General features: G+C 40.8%; 2 protein-coding genes across 3 annotated transcripts; both read right to left on the bottom strand.

The window, feature by feature from the left end:
- Nucleotides 1–1,538: 1,538 nt before the first annotated feature.
- On the bottom strand, nucleotides 1,539–7,101 carry LOC121878761 (cytochrome P450 3A6-like). 2 transcript variants are annotated; one of them, XR_006091217.1, is made up of 7 exons: nucleotides 6,705–7,101; nucleotides 5,851–6,544; nucleotides 5,072–5,290; nucleotides 4,520–4,580; nucleotides 3,748–3,938; nucleotides 2,201–2,472; nucleotides 1,539–1,923 (listed from the first exon to the last, which is right to left on the bottom strand). XR_006091217.1 is itself a non-coding variant. In XM_042385164.1 (6 exons), exons 1-6 carry the CDS (start codon nucleotides 6,873–6,875, stop codon nucleotides 2,297–2,299), a joined length of 1,512 nt encoding a protein of 503 aa, XP_042241098.1. In that variant the 5' UTR covers nucleotides 6,876–7,100; the 3' UTR covers nucleotides 1,539–2,296. The 2 variants fall into 2 exon arrangements, 1 of the variants encoding a protein (XP_042241098.1); XM_042385164.1 differs by having other exon boundaries at nucleotides 1,539–2,472; nucleotides 6,705–7,100.
- A 2,245-nt stretch (nucleotides 7,102–9,346) lies between these two features.
- On the bottom strand, nucleotides 9,347–17,941 carry LOC121878751 (endoglucanase E-4-like). The gene is made up of 15 exons (XM_042385113.1): nucleotides 17,876–17,941; nucleotides 17,312–17,457; nucleotides 16,455–16,623; nucleotides 15,888–15,970; nucleotides 15,318–15,459; nucleotides 15,027–15,122; nucleotides 14,058–14,146; nucleotides 13,788–13,881; nucleotides 12,907–12,965; nucleotides 12,421–12,539; nucleotides 11,259–11,424; nucleotides 10,876–11,043; nucleotides 10,604–10,749; nucleotides 10,248–10,353; nucleotides 9,347–9,839 (listed from the first exon to the last, which is right to left on the bottom strand). The coding sequence occupies exons 1-15, from the start codon at nucleotides 17,928–17,930 to the stop codon at nucleotides 9,732–9,734; spliced, it is 1,746 nt and encodes a 581-aa protein (XP_042241047.1). The 5' UTR covers nucleotides 17,931–17,941; the 3' UTR covers nucleotides 9,347–9,731.
- Nucleotides 17,942–18,543: the final 602 nt, after the last annotated feature.

The raw sequence follows: 18,543 nt of genomic DNA, 5'->3' as shown, positions 1-18,543 counted from the left end.
TCAGTGCATTATGAATTAATGAAAAAACGTAAAACAATAGAGAGAAAATGTGGCGACCAACTTAGCGTTAACCAAATTAGAAGTGGCAACCCCCTCCTAGACCTTACTTTACGAACAGCATTAATCCTCATCTCAGCATTTACCTGTCTGCATACTGTGGCCCACTGTTTAACCTCTCGAAATAGTAGTATCCATCTCAAACTTAATTTAACGAGAAATATTGGGAATAATTTATTTTGTTTACTAAACTTATTTTATGATCAGGTCTCACTAGCGCGTTGATATAATCCTGTCCGGTCAGAAACAACTGTGAACATCTTACTTTACCAGACTTTCCTTGTTGTTTCATCTTGTGACAGACTCATTTGTCACGGGTTATACTGTAGGCCTACTTGGCGTTGACGTCAATGTTTTTACTGTGCTTCAGCAAGTAAGGCCCTTAATCGCGATATAACATTGCTAATTACTCTATTTTATCAAGAAATTGGCATTATGAAACAGAACTCTGCCCCCATGGCAGTGTTTTGTCAATTTCAATTTCAATTGTTTATTCCTTGATAGAGGAAGCGGGATCCTAGTGCTGTCACTAGGTACCCCTGTCATGGCGGCTTTACCCTCAAACACTGGCAACACTGGAACGGGTCGGTAATCTTGCTGGTACAACTTCGACGTTTCTATTCACAGACGTAGAAAAGTACACTAATGCTAAGTGCTTATGATTTTACCAAAATCTTCAATACGTATTATTATGCAACAGAAAGAAAATTTCACTTTGTAGAGAACAGCAGAGCCGAGACCTTATTATCAATATGTTGACAGGGAACTGACCAGGCGGCGGGCGCCAATAAAGCGTGTGTCGAACTGTTTCAAGCAGGTTCAAGAGTCTTGCAGCCAATCTGAAGCCTCGTTCGACCAGGACTCTTGTAACGACCGCGAGCAATATAATACTGTTGTTACACAACTGCGATGGATACAATTCTCAAAAGAAAATATGACGCTGAGTAACTTAGTTATGTATATACCGTATATGGATAATGTACTCCGAGTATTTGGTGATATATTTGAGAGATGAGGACAAGAACTCGACTAAATCTATGTTTTCTTCAGGTAGTGGATCGGAGTCGGTTGGCGTTGTGTAGCAGACAGCCGCAAAAGATGACTGTGGGCGTGCGTGGACGGTTTTTGTGCGTGCCAAGCCATAGTCTTCGTGCCGTTACAAAAGACGTCTATATTGTTAGTGTTCTTCATTTTAATTTTAGGACTAAAGAGAACTTTGAAGTTTCCATATAATGAACCATTATGAGACAAGATGGAGCATCCCGACCAAAGACAATGAAATAACAGTTCCAATAATATTCCTAAGTACGGAATTTTTTACTTACGCCTTGAAGTTCCTGAAAACTTTTTTCGGATAACAAATGTAAACTTCAGTACTGTCTGTTCACTTTATCACTGACAATATTTGCTTTAATACTGCACAGTGTATAAAATACAAGGTTACTGGCTGCGTTGCATTTGAAACTAGAGAGACAAACAAGGTAGTTTAAATCATTTATTCTCCATATATTTCGATACTGATGATCCTTTATGTACAGTGTCGGTGAACGTCTTGCTCTAGTATAGATCAAACTTCAAGAGCTTAGTGTTCTTAGCTCAGCCCCTCGACATTAAAAAGCAGGTAGGTCACTTTTACCCGCAGACTGTTGCAACAGCCAGTCGTAGAGGAGCAGCTGCTTCTATTAAGGGTTAATGGAGACTCTTCCATCCCCAGACAAACTGGCCACAGTGATCTGAGGCCGACAGCCTCAGTGATCACTATCCTGTGCGGACCTCCCACTGTCAGTTGCAACAGTTTCAGTTGAACCTCGTCTGAGTTTCACCTTCCCGAGGCTTAGCAAGCGATAGTGGTGGCCTCTATAGGATCTGATCATGAGGGAAGGTTTGTTATGCGTCAGAGTAGTGTGAGAGATTTAAAAAATATAATTACAAAAAACAATTATGAATGGAAATAGAATGGAAGTGAATCAACTTAATGGCACAGTTCATATTATCTAACTCATAAAATTACATTTTTATGAAGAAATTGTTATTCTATTGTTCATGATTTTTCGTCACCATGATCGAAGAGCAGTGTTATTGATTGTGATAATTTGAGGAGAATTCTTGTATATATGCTTGAGGCCACTGTGTTGTTGCTCACCTCACATTCTCAACACTACTGTAGTGTTCCTGCTCCTCTACATCACTGTTCCTCTTTCACAACAGTGTGGGAGAAGTCACAGCCTCTCCCTGCAGGTTATTGTTCACAGTTGATCAACGGCTTGAAGACGATTTTCATGTCTGGTGAAGGTCTCATGCTTCCAAAGGATTTAGCAAACTCCATCTGCTCTTGGCCAGGTGCGCAGCTCACCTCAAAATCCAGGAGAATCTTGGCCAGCGCCAACTTGACCTCCATCAAGGCGAACCGCATCCCTGTGAGGGCAGACACAGTAGGCGATTACAATAGTTTTCAACGCCGAGTTAATTTATTATAGAATAACACCACTCACCAATACAGTTAATAGCACCACTCACTGATACAGTTACTATCAACACTCACAGGATATAGTTACTATCACCACTCACCAATACAGTTACTAGTACCGCTCACCAATACAGTTACTATCACCACTCACAGGATATAGTTACTATCACCACTCACCAATACAGTTACTAGTACCACTCACCAATACAGTTACTAGTACCACTCACCAATACAGTTACTAGCACCACTCACCAATACAGTTACTAGCACCACTCACCAATACAGTTACTAGCACCACTCACCAATACAGTTACTATCACCACTCACCAATACAGTTACTATCACCCCTCACAAATACAGCTACTAGCACCACTCACCAATACAGTTACTAACACCACTCACCAATACAGTTACTAGCACCACTCACCAATACAGTTACTATCACCACTCACCAATACAGTTACTATCACCACTCACCAATACAGTGACTATCACCACTCACAAACACAGTTACTATCACCACTCACCAATACAGTTACTATCACCACTCACCAATACAGTTACTATCACCACTCACCAATACAGTTACTATCACCACTCACCAATACAGTGACTATCACCACTCACAAACACAGTGACTATCACCACTCACCAATACAGTTACTATCACCCCTCACAAACACAGTTACTATCACCACTCACCAATACAGTTACTATCACCACTCACCAATACAGTTACTAACACCACTCACCAATACAGTTACTATCACCACTCACCAATACAGTTACTATCACCACTCCAATACAGTTACTAGCACCACTCACCAATACAGTTACTAGCACCACTCACCAATACAGTTACTATCACCACTCCAATACAGTTACTATCACCACTCACCAATACAGTTACTAACACCACTCACCAAAACAGTTATTAACACCACTTACCAATACAGTTACTAACACCACTCACCAATACAGTTACTATCACCACTCACCAAAACAGTTATTAACACCACTCACCAATACAGTTACTATCACCACTCACCAAAACAGTTATTAACACCACTCACCAATACAGTTACTAACACCACTCACCAATACAGTTACTATCACCACTCACCAAAACAGTTATTAACACCACTCACCAATACAGTTACTAACACCACTCACCAATGCAGTTACTAACACCACTCACCAATACAGTTACTATCACCACTCACCGATACAGTTCCTCGGACCAAGACTGAAGGGAAGATAAGTACCACTCTTAATTTTGTCTTTGTTCTCTGGCAGGAATCGGTCTGGACTGAAGACGTCCGGGTCAGCCCAGTACTGAGGGTCCTTGTGGAGGCTCCAGAACGGGATGCTTACTATGGTCTTCTTTGGGATGATCATATCAGTACCTGAGATGCTAAAGGATCACCAGTTAATCTTCTGAACCGAACGAACCATCCTTAAGGTACTCAATATGGCGGTCACTACACATATCAGGGCGTATGGCTTAATTTGATTCGAAGTCAGTTCAATTCGATTCTGTTTTTCAAATGATGTTACAGTCTTACTTATAACTTCAACTTTTAAATGGGCAAAAATTTTCATCTTTTAACTTTTAATTTACATGTTACCTAAACTGGACATCAAAGGACTCGTATTTAAAGTGTTTTTAATGCTGATAAAGTATTCTGATAAACTACGACAGGAATATAATTTCCTCGTGTTTATGAATCTGTTGGTCAGTCTCCTTTCCTTACAGCTAGAGTGAGGTTACGATCCAATCGGTCAAGTTATTATCAAATTCGTGTCTATTCCCAGGTACAACACAAAACCTTCAGCTAATGTCGTTATTTACACTTGTGGCAATGCAAAAATAGTTACGGCGAATGGTAAAATTATTGCCTTACGTGATAACAATATATTGAATACTTTATGTCGACATCCCTTGTGGCTATTCACTCAACTTTAATGAAAAGTAAGTAAAGATTTTTGTCTTACTTGTAGTCTTTGGTGCAAATCCGCTCCACGAAGTTGATCGTGGGGTGCAATCTTAATGCCTCTGTAATGAAACTTGTTATTAGTAACCACGATACTGTAGCAAAGCTGACTGTATTCATGATTCGATATTAGACTTCCTTTCCCCATTGTTACAGTCTTATAATAAATTGATATTAATAGCGATGACCTTCACATACAATTAATTATTTATTTTACAACTTTTGGAGATTTTTTTTTAATATTCATGCCTTGTAACCTGATCCTTTATTGGTCTCCATATACGTTTAGCATCAACTTGTTATTAGAATTCAACAAAGGCCAAATGTATCACTAGAGTTATTCAGTAAGGCAGTCAAAACACAAACCAGAGCGTAAGGTTTGATATGTAAGTTCTGCATCTATCCATCTCATATTTATCCCCTTTAGTTATTGCAAAGTGTCAGACATAACACAGACACCGTCCACGCCAAATAAACTCACCTGAAACACCAGCATCGAGTGACTCCAATTTCAGCAAATTAGACAAAATATAACCTCACCCAGGTCACTTACCTGATATACAAGCATCGAGAAACTTGGCCTGCATGATGCCTTGGTAGGTGAGTGTTCCATATTCCTTGACAATGTTTTTCAGCTCCTGTCGCAGGCGCTGCTGTTGCTCGGGGTACTGAGCCAGAAGGAAGGCGATGAAGGAGAGGGTGGTGGCTGTAGTGTCGTACCCGACTATGATGAACAATATGGACTCGGCCACTATAGTAACGTCCTTCAGTGCTGTAGGAGGAAACTGATGATCAAACTATGTACTCAAAGCGAGGGTAAAATTTATGAGTAAGAAAAATATAAGTTTGATCCGTTCCCTGCAGGTTCTTCCTAGGTGAGGGCCGGAGCTCAGACCAGGAACAGAGCAGAAGAATAAGTATATAAAAGGCCCGATAATTAAATGAAGAAATAATGTGAGGGCAATAGCAAGAAATTTTCTTGATTATAAACTCTATATATTAACTATTGAGGAGATCCATCTATTAATGGGAGATGGTTTGGAGGTGTGAGAAGAGGAACAGAGAGAAGAAGAGAAATGTGTAACTATTTGGCACCCCTTGAAGCTGACTGGCAGTGAGGACAGAACGCTACATACATGGTGTCCCAAAAATTCATATTCGTCAGCAGAATTCACCATTTATATTTAACTCATCAAAACTTCAAATCTCATGCTATAAACTAACAGCAGATAACAATGCCCACTGATATTATTTTTTTTCTTATTTTCATCAATAAAGAAAATGTAATGAAATCATTAGAAAATTCAGGAGACAAATCAAAGATCACTTTACGGTATTTTGGGGCCTTCAAGTCAGGGTCCTTCTGGTCCTCGCGAGCCTCCATCATCAGGTCTAGGAAGTCGCCGCGCTTTCCTCCTTTTTCTCTCTGCTTCATTGTCTCCATAATGACGTTCTCAAAGAAGACTATCTCAGGCGGGGAAAAGCTGATCTTAAAAAATGAGCAACTCCTTGGAAATAAAAAGAACAGAAGCGTCTTCATATTACGAAAACGAGAGCCAGATACATTTAATAGCTTATCTGCCATATCGTTAATGATTTGTTCTTCACCTTGAAAAGAATTTGTCTCCACCCCAAAGGCACAAGACGAGATGACTTCCAGGGTATACAAAGCAAATGTTTTCCTAAGTGGGAGAGCTGAGTGGCTTTTTATTTCTCTGTGTATATAATCTACCAGAGCATCAGCCTTCAGCGCCACCAAAGGGAATATCCCCTTTATTCTGCTGGAGTTGAATATGGGGGACAACACCGAGCGGATTCTTTTCCAATGGTCCCCATTTGAAAATGAGAGCATTTCCTTAACCGTCTCGTCCCTCTTTGAGGTCATACCAAAGTTCCGGCGATCGGCAAAGTGGTTAAAATCTTTAATAAGGATAGTCTTTACTAGTTCAGGGTCCATCAGCATTAAAGTGGGTGTAAGTTGGTCATAGTATCCACAGAACTTGGATCCAGTAAGATTCTTGTATACCTGCGGGAAAAAAGATAAATCGACTATTTGTTTAACATCTACTGTATATATCATCGTTTGTATCTGTTTTAACCAATAAGTAATCCAACTAAATTGTTCCTTCGATCTTTCTCCCGACCTATCATCAATGTACAGCCACCTGGTGCACCTCCTGATTTACCTCATCAATGTACAGCCATCTTGGGTAGGACGTTCTAAAGAGCTTGTGGCTGTGGCCTAGGAAGGGAATGTACCCTGGTATAGTGACCACCCCGCGTGCCGCCCAGTAGGTATGACAGTACTTGGAGTACAACCACGCCGCCACCACCAGCAGCGCCACCGTAAACAACATTGTCCTCCTGCAGTGAAGCGTAACACTGTTTAGCAACGCAGTGTTCACTGTTCCACCATGACTTTATAAACACTGTCCTTGTGCTGCCAGAGCATTCCTCGCTGACGGAGTTGTCGTACTGTATATCCTGTGTCCTGTACTGATTACTCTACTTGTTTTGTGTCTGAACCTACGTGTTGTTATGAGAGGATCAGACGACTCGCAAAAAGTATATGTGCAAGAAAAATACAGATTAACTGACACAAACAACGAAATAAGACAGGATTGGTATAACAGATCATCAGATGATAAGACCCACCCACCGCTGTACCTGCCTGAATCATAATATACCATAACTATGATCCATACCGTAGTTGGTCACATGTACACAACAACAACACGGAAAACAAACTTATTTTCATAATTTGCTTCAACTGTTGATATTATAAAGTATATTTAAGTTCACAAAACTCGACCCAGAAGATAAGTTCTCCCTAATCAGTGAGAGTAGGAGATAATCAATGGTCGCGTCAACAGAATAGTGAATTAAGATAGTTGGTGTTCCTACTTTTAAAAGTCGTTAGTGTATTTGTGAGGTACAAGAGTCATTCTACATACTCAATACAAACATACAAGAATCACGACACCTAATTACCTCTATTTCATATATATTGTAAATTTATTCATATAAATTATTAGCTTCGTTATCATAGTAGCTGACTCATTTGACCTTGTAATATGTTTCATAAAAGTAAAGGGCGAATTTGGGTTAATTGACAAACATTTTTTCCTTTACACAACTAGTCTGTACACCTGCCCACCCAAACATGTGTAATACAAACACTAGGTTTTAAGTATCACCATTTTTGGTATAATCACCTTAGTATCTACTCTTGAGCGACCACTTATAATTCACTTAATGATAAACTGGGGAGTGTTTGTAGTTGATATTCTCTAAGAATAAGTTCTTTAAAGGAATACCTAAATTCACAATATGTTTCACCGTATTAAAGAAAGGTGTTAACGCTCATAGGAGCGTTATTGGTTTGTTGCTGGAGAAATAAACCCTCAACGTTGACGCGTACCAAATAATTCGGTCAAAACCTGTTAAAGAACATTTCTCATATAACAAATGCTGTTATCTCAGGACACATAGTATGAATAATACAATCAATATACAGTACATAGCCTGTTAACATCTTAAATATAACTCACATGTTATAACTGTTGATACAGGAGACAATTGGTATAATATGATCAAATTAGAGTACACAAATATACTTATTAAAGTTATTTAGAGTTTCTTAGCAGATTCTAATACTTCACGATCACTCACGTTTTAGGGTCTAGTGGTCTGAACCAACGTGTTGTCTGTCCTGTAGAAATCAGTAGACTACCCTCGAGGGCAATCTCAGCCCGGAGGCGAGGGCCATATGTTTTCGTATTGAAACACCTCAGCAGCTTGGTCAGCAAATTCGTTGTCAACACTATATCTCTTATCTCACCCCTTCTCTCTCTCTCTCTCTCGCCTAGTTTATCTTATTATGGTTATCCCTCTCTTTCTCTCTCTCTTCTAGCTTATCTTACTGTGGCGGTAACAAAAGGTATTGGAATTTTCTGATGAAAAGGAAGGGTCCGGACCCCCAGGGCACCCCCCTCCCCTACACCCACCTCACCTCTGGATTAAGATAGACAAGTACTCAGATTCCACCCGAATGAGATTCCCATTCCCGAATAAATTACCTTTTCTGTTATTCGTATTTCAAAGAAAACATAAATAAAACGAAAGGTATAACAGCACTCTCTTATCTGTCCTTATTATCCTCTTCACCACTGGTCGAAGACAAAAATAACACAAAAAAATAAAGTATCTATATCTAGTAACCATAGAAGTACACTGGGATGAGACAATATTTACCCTTGTGTGTGAGGAGAGGAGTGTTATTTTCTGCTAGCCACTCGTCAGCAACATACTAGCGGTTCCAGGGAGAGTACAGTTGTGTTTGGTTCACTTTTTCCTTAACTTCCATCGCTTTGTTAGATTTGCTAGCCGTCAATGCTTGTGTCACTACTGGAGCCATTACATGTTCAGTATAGGTCAACTATACCAGAGACGTGACTGACCGACTTAGTGGCTAACAGGTCGATCACTGACGGAGTGGAGAGGTTACTGTATAATATTAAGATAAAGTAAAGTATCGGATGGTTGTTGGTGGACTCGTGTCCGTCATTTTAGGAATTTTACTTTAGCATTTTTAACCTGTACTCGGTGTTACTTTTACTTATACGGCTAAGGACCAACTGCCCCAGCACACCCTCCCTCAGAGGCACAAAAATGGAACAAAAGTAACATGAAACTTTACCTCTACTGATGATGGCCGCCACTTAAGGTCGAGAAAAGACCCAGTAATATTTTCATGAAACTGATAGCCACATTTTATTCTTCTTTATTATACTATTTGAAATGTTTCTAAGGTTCAATAAAATACTCATTTCTTGTTTTCTTCATACTGTATATATAGAGTATGGACCCCATTTATTTTTCTTTTATTTACAAATTCAGTTTCAGTTAATTACTCTAATTGTCACACCAGTATTACTTTCATATGTTTTTTGGGGGTGAATACATGTTCTTTCTTGATACATCGTGTGTCACTTAATCTTGCATCATCACTGAATTGTTGTATTATTCCACAAGATGCAAACTACTGTATGTCATATTATATATTATTTTTCATAAATGCGTTACTTCATAGTTTCAGAGGATCAAAATTATGAAAGTCTGGTGAGATAAGACCTGGGAGGGACACACAAACCACAGACAGGAAAGATGGACACTAGGTTCACTAACGCAACCTAAAACACTTGCAGGTGGGTCTAGCTATTCTCGATCATAGCCGCCAGAGCCCCAGTGTAGGCAGCGTTGTAGTCACAGGCCACCTCGTTGTGCTGGTAGTCCTTGCGGTCGTCTACGTAAGTTCCGTCCTGTAGAGAGTCGTACCAGAGAATGAGAAGAGAGTAAGTTATACTGAAGGAATTAGATGAAACAGTGGTGATTGACAAGATCATGTGGCACAGAGGAAGAAGCGACATGACAAACAAAGACCCGTGGTGTAACTGGGATGAAATGGAGGGAAGATTTGGACTGGACTTCATATAAACCCTGAGTGTGGAGACCAGGGGTAGCAAAGATAAAAGTGAGGCAGTAGAAGATGTGATATAAATGGAAGGTACGGGGGAGGAAATGTGTGAGTTATAATTGATGATATATACACGAGCATATTTAGACTGTAATTCATCTAAGAGTGGTAGTTAGGACTGAAGGGGGGGTGGGATGAGAACCCTAACACAGAAGTAATATTCTATACTAACAATAACACGGTGGGTACTGACCTTTGCCGGTCCACCCACCAGTGCCCCGTAGAGGACGTGGGGGTTGGGGCCATCCTGGTTCTGTGCCCAGCCGTCAGTGCAGGAGGCTGGTGGCAGCGGGCACGAGCTGACCCAAGAGAGATAGAGAGAGAGAGACCAATAAAACATTTATTATTAATTAACTATGTTGATAAACACTTCCGAGAGCATTATGTCAGGACTTATAGCGCCTGTGTTTAATATGAGTGTTATTATTGAAAGAGAAAATAAACGTAGACAATGATATTCATACGTGCTGGAAGAATATTACATTGATGTAGTACATTCTAATGTGTGTGTGTGTGTGTGTGTGTGTGTGTGTGAGTGTGTGTGTGTACCTGGAGCGGTGGTGTGGACGCTGAGGTGGGTCCACACCGAAACCCACGACGAAGGAGTGACCGGCGTCCCCCATGATGTAGTTCATCTGGCCCTCAGCCCACTGGCGATTTGCCTCGGAGTCGGCTTGGTCACCGTACTTAGCCGCCTGGAGGGAGAAGAACATACATATTTGTTTAAAAGTATACTACCTTTTAAATAATAACTTCAGATGACAAAATAACCAGCCAGTATAATGATGATATTATTGTGAGAATAGTCATTATTCATTTACCCAGAGAGAGATAAAGGCGACGTTAGCAGCGTGTCTGTTGGACCCCCACTCGTCCAGGAAGACTAGACCTCCCGGGGTGTACGAGGCGTCATTCTTCAAGTATTCCAGGAAGGCCTTGAGCGCTGTCTCGTACTGAGGGTTCTCTGGGTCAAGCATTGAGCCCAGTGCCTGCAGGGGAAGAGTCACAAGTTACAGGTTGTGTCGCTACAGTGTTGTGGACATGTACATCTGATCAGTTGAGTACAGGGTTGTGTCTCTATGTAGAGTGAAGTGCAAACATTGCTATTAACTTTGGTTGAAACCATATCCTCCCGTGTGTGTGTGTGTGTGTGTGTGTGTCAGAAGGTACAGGTTACGATAAAATTAACTCGTGCAGTACTTACATAGTCTCCAGCTTTTTTGTCGTCCCACGAGAACTGGAGAGCGTCTTCCGCCAGTGTGAACTCGTCCCAGTGTTCCTGAGCCTTCGTTAGGTAGGTCTTGTTCCCCGTGGCTCTGTTCAACCACAGTGCCGCCCAGCATAGTTCGTCCCCGTACCCACTCCATGACCTGTTGGTGGTCAGGTCATTATGTGTCACTGACCAATAGGTAGTATAAGGTGGTCAAGTCATCTTGTGGTAGTGACGGAGGTACCTAATAGTGGTGGTATAGGTAGGTGATAGAGTTGATGTAAGGACCTGACAGTGATAGTGGTGAAGTAGGTAGGCGATAGTGGTGAAGTAGGTAGGTGATAGTGGTGATATAGATTCAGATTTGCCCCCGAGGGGGCTAGTTTATTGGGCACCCCCTTACATCCTGTGCAAGGTGAAGCGCAGAAGCGTTTACAGCGCCCAACAGGGAAGTATGAAAAGTTCATACTTGCCTTTATGACTCGTACATTAAGGGCGTAAAAGCCTGAAGGGTCATAGGTTTTGTCAAGTTACATAAAGTGAGAGAATGATGAGAGTGTGGGGGGAAAGTTCCCGGTACATTTTATCTGTTTATGGCAAAGAGTGGCAGGTCCCTAATAATGTCAAATGCCAGGCCTGTGACAAGGAGGAGGGATATCTGGTCTGGGAGGGAAGAGGTGTTGGTAACGGCTGGGGACCTGTAGGAGGAGGTCATAGGGCAAGTGAGGATGTAGTGAGAGAGGGTGTGAGAGTCGGGTTGGCCACAAAGTTTACAAACAGTGCGGCCAGGCTCAGGGTTGCCAATGTACTCCCATAGGTACCTGTACCCTAGGCGCAGTCTCATGTATATAAGCTGTTGAGATCGAGTCAGGGATTGATATTCTTTGTAGTGGCGGTTGTCGTCACCGGTTACAGCGTCATAGTGGCATAGTGTGATGCTGCCCCGTCGTTTCAGGTGTGTCCAATTTTCGTTGAATGCCTCTCGTTGTGTGGCGTGTATGCGAGATTTGAGATGATTCAGGGAGAGGGCGAGAGTGGCTTCAATATCTTCTTCAGTGGTGATATAGAGAGATGATAATGATGTTGTAAGTAGGTGATGGTCGTGAGGGAGAAAGAGTTTAGGCACTAACAGGTAAAACAGATGTGTACAACTTACCTGTAGAAGCCAGCAGCATCCTTTATAGAGTTGTGGTAATACTCCCTCAGCTCGTCAGCAAAGTCATACAACTCTTTAGCTACTCCGAGCATCTTAGTCGAGTAGTCGGGGTCGTCTTCCTAGAGAGAGAGAGAGAGAGAGAGAGAGAGAGAGAGAGAGAGAGAGAGAGAGAGAAAAAAAAAATATAGTGGGTCATGTAGCCTGAATTTCTCTTGCATTTTTGATGTTACATACATACATACATACAATATACATACATACATACATACATACATACGTTCATGATTTGACTACGATTAAGATCTGGATACATTCTCTATCTGATTATCACTTCTTATCATTATTTATTTTAAGGAACATCCACGACACACAAGGATGGTCCGGGCAGCCTATACACCACGACACACAAGGAAGAGTATAGGTGTAGAAGACGCAATAGACATGTCACAGTAAGGGGGGGAGGGGGGAATCTTACGTCCGTCTTACCTTAAACACGATGGAGGCGGCAGCAAGGGCGGCGGCTGTCTCGGCTGCTAACTCAGATCCTGTAAACCAACACCAATAAATGTGGTGAGTGAGTATTTGCTGCTGACACATTGTACGTTTTTTTTTATTCACTTAAACGTAAAAAAAGAATAATTAAGGACAGATGATCCTAAAAGTGTTTCATGAACCTCTAATAAACATTAAAATGAAATTTAACCTAACTCTCCTGCTTAACCCCAAAACTAAGAAGATCTTCCTAATTGTATGAAAACATCGATGAAACTATTTATACCTTAGCCAGATAATGAGCCTTCAACCACCAGCTCGGGAACAAAATCAACATTCAGAATCTTTGTGAATGTGAACCCTGGTGCGAATCCCTCTACCGAATCCTATTTCCCTGAATCCCTTATACAGGAAACGTCAGGAATAAAGTTGTCTCTCTAAATCTGTCTTTCTTTCGCTACCATAATTATCAGTAACAGAGTCGTATGTTAAAAGTACTGAAGGAAACTGATATTACTGATATTTTATAATAACAATAATCTTATCTTATCTGGTTATAGAAAATATGAAGATTCTAATTGGTTGGTGGGGTATCCTATTTGCATGAGGTTCGGATTACGGTAAGTCGAGGTGACAGAGTTTGGCACACTAGCTTATTTCACCTGATGATTAAACACCCTAAAGCTAACTTAACTTAACTTAACATAACCTAAACTAATCTAACTTAATATAACATAACTTAACACAAGCTAAAGTAACTTAACATGACACCTGTGAAATAAGTCAGGATGTCTAATCTTCATATGGTCCATAGGTATTAACACTGAATGTCATCAAAGAGCAAGGGTGAAGTCAGAATGGCGATAGGCACTCACCTGGAGCCTCAGTGTCAATCTTCGCTGAGGGCCTCTTCATAAACATGTCCTCGGGTCTTCCCCAGTAGCCGTGGTCAATGCCTCCTTCACCTACCTGAAGGTCAATTTTAATTAGTATTTTTGTCTTCGTTTTGAGTGAAGGTTTATTGGTGTGTGTGTGTGGGAGGGGGGGAGGGCAGTAAATCTGTCATTGGAATACACAACAATCATTACTAGTATATCCCTCCCTTAATGCCCAAGCAACCTGTAAATAGAGATGAGGAACCTTACCTGGCCATAGAACTCCCAGTAGGCAGTGTAGGCCTCCAGGAAGTAATCAGTCGCCCATTTTAGAGCCTCTCGACCATAATCCGTCTGACCTACACCACGAAATACAAAAATACTTAATAAAAATTCACAATAAAAAAAAAACACTTATAAAACCTACATGATGACTATCTTTATAAGGCTATTTTAATATATGTAAACAATAATAATACTCTTCAAGGATCATAATACTTTAGATTTTTTTTAATATGGGTTTACTTTAATAATACTTCACTTATCTAAGAGCATTGTTTATTGTGTTGAGAAGATGGGAAAATTATTAATGTTACCGCCACAGTAAGATAAGCTAGAAGAGAGAGAAAGAGAGGGATAACCATAATAAGAAAAACTAGGCGAGAGAGAGGGAGAGGGGGTGAGATAAGAGATATAGTGTTGACAACGAATTTGCTGACCAAGCTGCTGAGGTGTTTCAATACGAAAACATATGGCCCTCGCCTCCGGGCTGAGATTGCCCTCGAGGGTAGTCTACTGATTTCTACAGGACAGACAACACGTTGGTTCAGACCACTAGACCCTAAGGCCTAAAACGTGAGTGATCGTGAAGTATTAGAATCTGCTAAGAAACTCTAAATAACTTTAATAAGTATATTTATGTACTCTAATTTGATCATATTATACCAATTGTCTCCTGTATCAACAGTTATAACATGTGAGTTATATTTAAGATGTTAACAGGCTATGTACTGTATATTGATTGTATTATTCATACTATGTGTCCTGAGATAACAGCATTTGTTATACGAGAAATGTTCTTTAACAGGTTTTGACCGAATTATATGGTACGCGTCAACGTTGAGGGTTTATTTCTCCAGCAACAAACCAATAACGCTCCTATGAGCGTTAACAATTAATATCAATTTTTACATAAGGAATTAGGCTCAGATTAGTGTAAAAATCCTATACCCATCCTACCTGCTGTTTCGTATCCTTCGGCGAAATCGATGAGGCCCCAGGCAAGCATGGTAGCAGTGAAGGACATGGGGAAGCCGAACTTAACGTGGTCACCAGCTACAGGACACAGAGAGGGGGTGAGAGAGAGGAGAGGGAGGAGAGGGGGGTAGAGGGGAGAGGGAAGGGAGTACAGAGACTTAGTTATACACTGCTCCAAATTGTAAATGTAACATTATTTTCTTCGTTGTATTAGCTATATCTATCTATCTATCTATCTATCTATCTATCTATCTATCTATCTATCTCACCTACCATCATAGTATCCTCCAGTCAGGTTAAGTCCCACATCACCTCCGTCGTTCATGGCTGAGTCCCATCTCCAGGTAACTCGTTGGGTATCCGGTAGGTGACCAGACCGCTGGGCCTCGTAGAACAGGAACGACATACACAGCGCCTACAGGTAAAGGTAACTAATTGAATCTAAGGTAAATAATGTCTTGAGAACAGTAATACAGATAAGACAGGTATATGGCAGGTAAGGCAGGTGAGACGGGTAAATAGAGTTTCATATGGATGCTTTAGTACCTTAATAGATGTTTGTTACAGTTCTCGTGTTAATTGATGCCTTGTTACGTTTAATGAGATCAGTCCCAGTTATTCCTGGTCTAACTTGTGTTGGTTTTCTCAAGTGAGGGAGTTTTTTCTTACAGGTGAAGATTAAGGTAGATAATAGTTTTGTGTCTTGTTTCAGTCTTGTTTACATCCTGTTCATCCCACCACGTATTTTTCTGATTAACATAGAGGAGAAGCTTCAAAAAATCTGTCTCAAGAAGACACATGACTGACGCTAACCTAACCTAACCTGACCTAACCTGACCTGACCTGGCTATAGTCGTAAGGCAACATCCCCGTGGACAGGCAAGAATTCTCGTAGGGAGTTTCTGTCGTCCAGCGGTCACCTCCGTCTGTTGGGGAGGGAAGAGGTTAGGTTAGGTTAGGTTATGAGGAAGTAGGAAGAGAGTGACTAGGTATACATTTGGTGGAGAGGGAGGAAGAAGATAGTGAGGGAGAGAGTGGGAAATACAAGCCTCAGACATCACCTCACTCGCTACATCAACACAAGAACAGTAGAAGTATTGAGTAATATTTTCCACTGTATTTTAAAGCACATTAATCCCTCTACTAGCTGGGATAAACACGGCTCCAATTTGGTGTTTTCAAGCTAATGATTCAAAACACATATTGCTGAAATTACCTTCTATATTATCGTTTCCAATCAGATATTTTTCCTTTTTTTTTGTTTCTCAATTAAAAACATGTTTGGATTGTTTTGGTTTATTGATTATGAATTATTTAGTTTAATAAATAGTAACATAATACAGTTTTTTCTCCTTACAAAAACACAAAAACAATTAAATTTCTTCCTCGAAAATTTGAAAGGTAACTCACCACACACATCGACGCCGTTCATTGTAGCGTCGATCACGTCCGGGCGAGAGTCACCGGAGTAGTGGACCTGAAAGTCGAACTTGAGATAGCCGCCAGTACCGACCAAGAAGTTGTCATTGTAGAGCTTAAAGTGAGTGTCGTCCATCTTCTCGATTTCACCTGTCCAGAACTTTGGGAGGAGAGAAGTGTTTTGTTATTTTATTATTTTATTTTTATTTTTTGTATGAATAAATGGGAAAGCGGAGAGGAGAGGGGCAATTGGGATGAGGAGAAGAAGGGAAAGAAGAAGAGGACGAGGGAGAAAAGGAAAAAGGAAGAGAAGAAGAGGGGGAGGGGAATAATGGGGAAATAAAGGGGAAGTGGAAAAAAAGGGGAAAAGGGAGAGAAGAAATGGGGGAGGGGGAGGGGAGGTGAGGATATACAAAACATTGGCACTGTTGACGTAAATACAGGGAACCGTAAAACTCTGAAACAATACAGATGCTGAAAATACTACAGTCGAAAGTAAACATGGTCAGGGGGAGACAGTGAGGGAGTGTTGGAGATAAGATAATCACTGCTGGTAAGGAGTGAGATATTAATAATACTAGGGCTAATGAACTCTGTTGATAAGTGGGAAGTGGGGCGTGGGGGAGGGTGATAATGTCACTATTGTAGTAATAACTGAGAGAGGTGACACTGAGAGAGCACAATTAAAATGTTGAAAAGGGCGATAAAAAAAAAACATTTAGAATTCCATTTATAGAGACATGAATCAAATACTTCCAGATAATCTTTTTTTTCTATCTTTATCGCATTTCCTATTCCTCCTCCCTGTTCATCGTGGAGAAGACTGTATAATTCTCCCTATAACTTACCTCTAAACTTCCTGCAGGTTGGTCAAGGGTGAGTACAACTTCGAACGCAACAAAGGGGTGGAGGGTAGAGGCGGAGAACTTAGCGGCGTAGCTCCCTCCCCACTCATGATCCAGAGTCACACACTCACACATCTCCCCCCCTACTCCTGCAACACACACCCTCACGTTATTATTCATGTCATCATACAGTACACAGTTACTCTTTAATCCAGAGTCTTATTCTCTTGTGTTTATTGATAACACAGAGAGGAATCATTAATACTTCAACTACATATGACTGATGTTTACAGATGTTTACAGTGTACCGATGTTAAACGTGTGAGTTTTTATCATTACTGGAAAAAAAACCCTCACATATCTAACTGATTAATAGACACGATAATTAGATGTGTTTTATATGATATTTTTCTTATTATTGTTTCATGATCAACAGATAATACAACACTCCAAACGGGATCTTTTTTACGAGAATGTCTAATTTTAGTCATTAATTGTGTTCGAGGGCTAATACCCGTAAAAAAAAAACACACACACACACATTGAGGTCATTCCTTGAGTCAATACCTGTGAGGAGGAGGGCGAGGTGGAGTACGAGGAGGTTGACGACGACACACTTCATGGTGGCGGGAAGGGAGGGTGTGTGTGTGCTGAGTCGAGTGTTATTTATATATACCCCGAGAAGTTCCCACGCTAACACCAGTGACGTGTAGTGACCCAGGTGTTCTTCCCTCACACTAGTACAGTGACGTGTGGTGACCCAGGTGTTGTTCCCTCACACTAGTACAGTGACGTGTGATGTCCCAGGTGTTGTTTCATTCCTGCATTAATTAAGTGAGTGAACGTTTTTTGTGAAAGGGAAGCACTTGATTGACCAACCTTTCATTACCTTTGTTAATTAGTGTAACCAACAGTAAATGTGTCAGTCATCCCATCATAACCTATCATCATATGTGTGTGTGTGTGTGTGTGTGTGTGAAACAGAACACTAACCCATACACACAATGACTGAGACAATATCACAATAAACAAACATTAAAAACATTAGGTTAGGTTAGGTTAGGATTCTTTTTTAATACCGAGTAATTTTCTCTATTCCCGGCAGGTAAAGTCACATATAGAGCTGCTGGCATGTCTTTAAACTGCTTCAGTGTAGTCTGTGTGGTGATCTGACTGACTGTGTATCGTAGGTAACAAGCCAGCCACACAGGAACGAGTTGATCTCCAGTAACGAG

The sequence above is a fragment of the Homarus americanus genome, unplaced genomic scaffold (genome assembly GCF_018991925.1).
Source record: "Homarus americanus isolate GMGI-L3 unplaced genomic scaffold, GMGI_Hamer_2.0 scaffold2558, whole genome shotgun sequence".
Classification (NCBI taxonomy): domain Eukaryota; kingdom Metazoa; phylum Arthropoda; class Malacostraca; order Decapoda; family Nephropidae; genus Homarus; species Homarus americanus.
The sequence above is the reverse complement of the archived record's forward strand: the minus strand, read 5'-3'. Positions and strand labels throughout refer to the sequence as shown.

Bases quoted from the DNA above. Each gene is read 5' to 3' on its own strand.
- LOC121878761 (XM_042385164.1), bottom strand. From the start codon at position 6,875: ATGTTGTTTACGGTGGCGCTGCTGGTGGTGGCGGCGTGGTTGTACTCC. The intron at 3,939-4,519 runs GTAAGACAAAAA...GTGATCCTTTAG, and splicing joins ATTTGCACCAAAGACTACAA to CATCTCAGGTACTGATATGA. The intron at 2,473-3,747 runs GTGAGTGGTGAT...CTGCCCTCACAG, and splicing joins TGGTCCGAGGAACTGTATCG to GGATGCGGTTCGCCTTGATG.
- LOC121878751 (XM_042385113.1), bottom strand. From the start codon at position 17,930: ATGAAGTGTGTCGTCGTCAACCTCCTCGTACTCCACCTCGCCCTCCTC. The intron at 15,971-16,454 runs GTGAGTTACCTT...CCTCCCCAACAG, and splicing joins GAACGGCGTCGATGTGTGTG to ACGGAGGTGACCGCTGGACG. The intron at 15,460-15,887 runs GTCAGGTCAGGT...CTTTACCTGTAG, and splicing joins TGCCTTACGACTATAGCCAG to GCGCTGTGTATGTCGTTCCT.